This window comes from Poromitra crassiceps (assembly GCF_964638095.1).
Source record: "Poromitra crassiceps genome assembly, chromosome: 1".
Classification (NCBI taxonomy): domain Eukaryota; kingdom Metazoa; phylum Chordata; class Actinopteri; order Beryciformes; family Melamphaidae; genus Poromitra; species Poromitra crassiceps.
The window spans coordinates 45,712,117-45,717,103 of NC_139623.1; the positions used below are offsets into that span (position 1 = coordinate 45,712,117).

Below are 4,987 nucleotides of genomic sequence, written 5' to 3' on the forward strand. Positions count from 1 at the left end.
TACAGCCAAGCCACAAGTTCAGCCGCTGCTCTCAGTCTGTTGCAAATTCCGGCCTCAGTGCCCCTGTATCTTCTACTTGAACTCTCAGTAAAAACTCATGAACTGTGCTTTGACTCTGTGTCAACTGCTCAAGCGCACCTGGGTATTTTTGCACTTAAGAGGTGCTTTTGTGCGGAAACGCCTGGTTTGGCATGTGGCACGCCTGACGCCTACCATGTCAATGTCATGAAAACAACTTTAGTACCAGCTTTTACATCACTTTCCCTTGTGAGTTATCATAACGCTTGTAATATCAGTACATGTAGAACATGTTTCTGTTTGTAACTATTCTACTTCAAATTAGGATGGATTTTAAATTATTGTTAGATAACTTTCATACAATATTATAAAAACCCAGTATGCTTGCTGAGCAAACCCAATTTGATGAAACAACCTTTCTCCAGTAATGGCAAACAGTACATTTACTTTAGATGCTGATCTTCACATGCAAAACAACAACAGCAAGTTAATTTCTTATTATGACAAATTTATTTAGAAATTGATAGTTGTTGTTTTTAAATACATAGCCTACATACATTCATATCTAAATGAAATAAAATAAGAATAACAACAGCAATGTATAAATAAATGTATAATAATAACGTAATAAATATATTTTATACATAATATATACACATATATAATATATACATAAATATGTGTAACAAATAACTAAATTCGATTTGACTGAGACATTTGGACTCTCTGGAACCTACATTGTCATTCACAGTGGTTTTTGTATAAGCGACTTATGTAATCAGCTGGTCTAGAAGTTAGTGCAGCGCAGGAAGTAGCTGTTCTTCAGCACGCGATACAATCTGCCACTCCTCAGGCTGTACTCGAACATGTTGGGACCGCTGTAGATGTAGGTGTAGCCTGCGGAACAAAGACAAACTGTTACTGTGCTGCTGGTCACAGCCTGACAACGCACAGAGCGGGTTCCTCTGCCTCCTGAAACGCTGAACACCTTCTTATTTCCTGGATGTATTTGTTTGTTTGTTTTCCAGATCTTTCTCCCATTTTCCACCCAATTGTACTTGGCCTGTTCCGGTCATTGCTCCACCCTCTCTGGCGATCTGGGTAGAGTTGTAGACTATAGCACATGCTTCCTCCGATACATGTGCAGTCGCCAGCTGCTTCTTTTCGCCTGACCATCGAGGAGTTTCACCGGCAGGACATAGCCCACATGGGAGGATCACGGCACACTATTCCCTCAAGTTCCCCTCCCCCCCGAACAGGCGCTCCAATCGACCAGAGGAGGCACTAGTGCAGTGACCAACACTCACACACCACCAGCTTCCCACCCGCAGACATGGCCAATTGTGTCTGTAGGAACGTGTGACCAAACCGGAAGTACCGCTACTGGAAATTTAATCCGGCTCTAAACGGTGGTAGGTGAGTGCTTTTACCTCTACACTATCCAGATGGACCTCAGATGGGTTTTGATGCCACTCACCTCTGTACTGGAAAGCTGCAGTCACCGCGCTGGTCAGGCCTGAAAAGGTCTGCTCCACCTGTTTGGGGAATCCCCGGTCCATAGTGCTTCTGGCCTCATCATAACTGTAAGGAAAACAGAGACATGAATTAGGCTGATTTACTATGATTCAGATATCAGGGTAAGTCCTAGATAATACCTAACACAGTCCGGTGTAATTAACACCGGTTTGAACATACCTGTAGTATTGTTTGCCGACAAAGAATAATGTCTTGCGAGTGTCTTTATCATAGAGGACTGCATTGACTTTCTTCACGCTGCTGGGCAGACCGAAACTGGTGATTCTTTTGGGATAGCCACGCACAGCATCATAGCCAGAGAACGCCCAGACTTTGCGACCTGTAGAGACATGGAAAAGAGTTATCAGCCAAAGCACTAATACAGCCATTGAAATGGTTACAGATTTAGGAAGATCATGAGAACCCGTGCCTTTAAAGAGCATGACTCTGTCCGATTGGCGGCTTTCATAAGCGGCGTCGATGTTGACCGGGGCGCTGGGCCAGAAGTTTGTGATGAGACTCTGCTGAGGCGTGCTGCTCTGAGGGTAGCTACGCCAGAAGAAGCTGAGAAGATCAGACAACACCACATGACAACTTTAGTACATCAGCCACTTCTTCTCAAGAATTCTGCTTTCACATTCTTGGTCATTCAATGTGTAGCATACCTATCTTTGAAGAAGAGCATCTCTCCTCGCAGGGTGGTGACAGCATCCAGGACCATGGTTGAATCACAGGCATCGGGGGTGGTGGGAGGAGTGGGTCCAGGCCCAACGGGATCCTCGTTAGGGTTCTTACCTGGAGATCAAAAATCAGTCATCGGGTATTTAGAGAGGTCTGTGTCAGCTACAACCCCCAATCTCGAGAATGAAAGTTGCATGACCTCTATCGAAATTTTGCGTAAACCGGCTACAGTGAGCCAGGCAGTGATTATACTAACCATAGAGAGACTGGATGCCGTTGATGTCGTCCCGGGGCAGGAGGAAGGTGTCAGGGTTTCTGAAGCTGTACACGGGGTACATGAGAGCCCCGGGGTCATTGGAGTGAGACAAGCCCAGGGAGTGGCCAAACTCGTGGGCTGCTACCATGAAGAGGACGTAGCCTACAGAGGGGCAAATGCAAAATTACAGTTACAGTATGTTACGTCTCTGCTGAGTATTATCATGTCAAAATGCAGCGACAGTGAGAATCCACTGGAAGAACTGTGAAAGAGCTCACCTCTGTTGGAGTTGAAGGTGAAGAACTCATCCTCGTCAAAATGGGCGTCTCCTCCGATGCCGGGGGACGGGGCGAAGGCATGGGCAAGGGTGCCATCAGGGCCATCAAAGGGGTAATAATCGCCGTGTGCTGTAAACAAGAACAAAATCACCTCAGCTTGTGCAAATAGAGAAGTCCAGCAGTGAATTTAGAGCTTCTATAATGCTCTTTGGGTTTCTTGCCTCTCCTGCACATCAGTGCTTACTATGTTTCACTTGTTATACTTCTGTTTCATTCTTTTGTTGTGTTAATAAACTAAAACTAATAAATGAAAAAGTAAAAACTACTCTAGTCCTGTGAGATCAAACACTCAATAGTCAATAGTCCAATAGACTGCTTTTTATTTGGGGCATAAAACTGTGACTTTGATGGGACAAGCGGAAAGTTATTTTGTACTTACATTGGCGGCCAAAGGAGATCATGATGTCAGCTGTGCCACTATAAACTCTTGTGAATCTCAGGGGAGTGACTTTGGCCCAGACCTGCAGAGCTCTATATATGGAGTCATCTACCTCAGCCATGGACATGTCAGGGGTGTAGTTCTCAATCCTACGTATAGGACAGAACAACAGTCAAATATAGAATCAAACAGTCAATTATATGTCATGTCTAAAATGTACTTTTCTCCACCTCTCTCTTCTGCTCTGTTTAGAACAGTGGTTCTCAAAGTGCGGCCCGGGGACCCCCAGTGCTCCTTGAGGGGGTTACAGGGGGTCCCCAGCAAAAAAGGGTCTATCTTCTTTTTTTTTACTATTCCATCACTATCATTAAATCCATCATGTGTCCACAATGACATAATATATGACTCTTTTGGTCATGGGTTTCATAGACTTTCTCCAATAAAACATTTAAAGGCAAATATCTTATCAGATGGGGCAAGATCTTATCAAATGCAGTTCCATGGTCTAATTTGTGACTGTTTAGGGGTCGTTGACATGAAAAAGTTTGAGAACCACGACTGGTTTAGATCACTCACCTGTAGGTAAGGCTGTTCTTCTCCCACTTGAGGTTTCTTCCGAAGGTGGAGAAATGAGCAATGTTGATATCTGGAACGCCACAGCGGGGCTGCTTCATCATGCTCACGGTGTCAGCGTCCAACATGCCCGTGATGTGGAGGCCAAAGAAGCGTTGCATCTCGCTGAGCTTCTGGCTCACCTGGCTGATCCCCCGTCTGGCCACCGGACCCGTCTCCTGTGTGAGGTTGAAGAAGTTCTTCAGGTAGCTCTGCAGGAAAGAACAAGGGTTAGATGGTCAGATAATGCAGCAGCTGCAGACCAGACATGCATTGTATGAACGAAGAAGGGGAGAGGATCCACATGGATTGTATGTTAACTACAGGTCCTCAATTGTCTATAAGAATAACACATTCAGATTGTGAAAGTTTCAAATGCATGCCTTGAAGTTTCTTTACAGCAAAACATTGAGAATATAAAGTGAGGAGATCTTACCTCTGCAAAATGTTCATCTTCCACAGTAACTTGCGATACCGGCACACAGTAAACTGCGACTGCCAGGCTTAGTAGAAGATACAGATTGAAAGACTTCATGTTTCCTCGTCGAGTGTGACTTGTGTTTCTGTGCTGGACAGCTCCTATATATATGCTGAAGAGTGGGCGTATTGAGCAACTACCTGCTTGAGTCACCGAGGTAATATTCCATTTATGGACAGCAGAGGAAGTATGGCTATGATTGCTCAGCCAACCAAAAAAAACAAGAAGCTGTAATTATGACATGACACATTCATGATTGTTATGTTAGCTTGTTACATTCATGAAGGTCATAGTAATCCCATTAATCCTCCATGAAAAAAGCACTATGTAGGCCATAGTATAGGCATCTGCCTTTTCATGATTTGGTTAAACACACACACACACACACACACACACACACACACACACACACACACACACACACACACACACACACACACACACACACACACACACACACACACACACACACACTGTAATACCTAAAACTGTAATACCTGTAATACCATAAATCTTGTCTATGGATAAAGGAAACAGTGCCTCCTCCAAATGTGGCGACTACAAATTACATGATTAAGGCCAAACTCACATATAAGGACAGATTGGAGCAGGAGTTTTCCAACATGAACACAAAACAAGCTTTTCAGAAAGTCAGAACACCAACCGGTCAAAATCAACTCAAGGACATTCCATAATCACAGACCCCACCA

General features: G+C 44.2%; 1 protein-coding gene across 1 annotated transcript; it reads right to left on the minus strand.

Moving 5' to 3' along the window:
* Window positions 1–521: 521 nt before the first annotated feature.
* On the minus strand, window positions 522–4,340 carry LOC310777009 (collagenase 3-like). The gene is made up of 10 exons (XM_083637251.1): window positions 4,236–4,340; window positions 3,764–4,011; window positions 3,188–3,336; window positions 2,749–2,877; window positions 2,471–2,632; window positions 2,199–2,328; window positions 1,964–2,097; window positions 1,714–1,873; window positions 1,496–1,599; window positions 522–915 (listed from the first exon to the last, which is right to left on the minus strand). The coding sequence occupies exons 1-10, from the start codon at window positions 4,332–4,334 to the stop codon at window positions 806–808; spliced, it is 1,425 nt and encodes a 474-aa protein (XP_083493377.1). The 5' UTR covers window positions 4,335–4,340; the 3' UTR covers window positions 522–805.
* Between the last annotated feature and the right edge of the window lie 647 nt (window positions 4,341–4,987).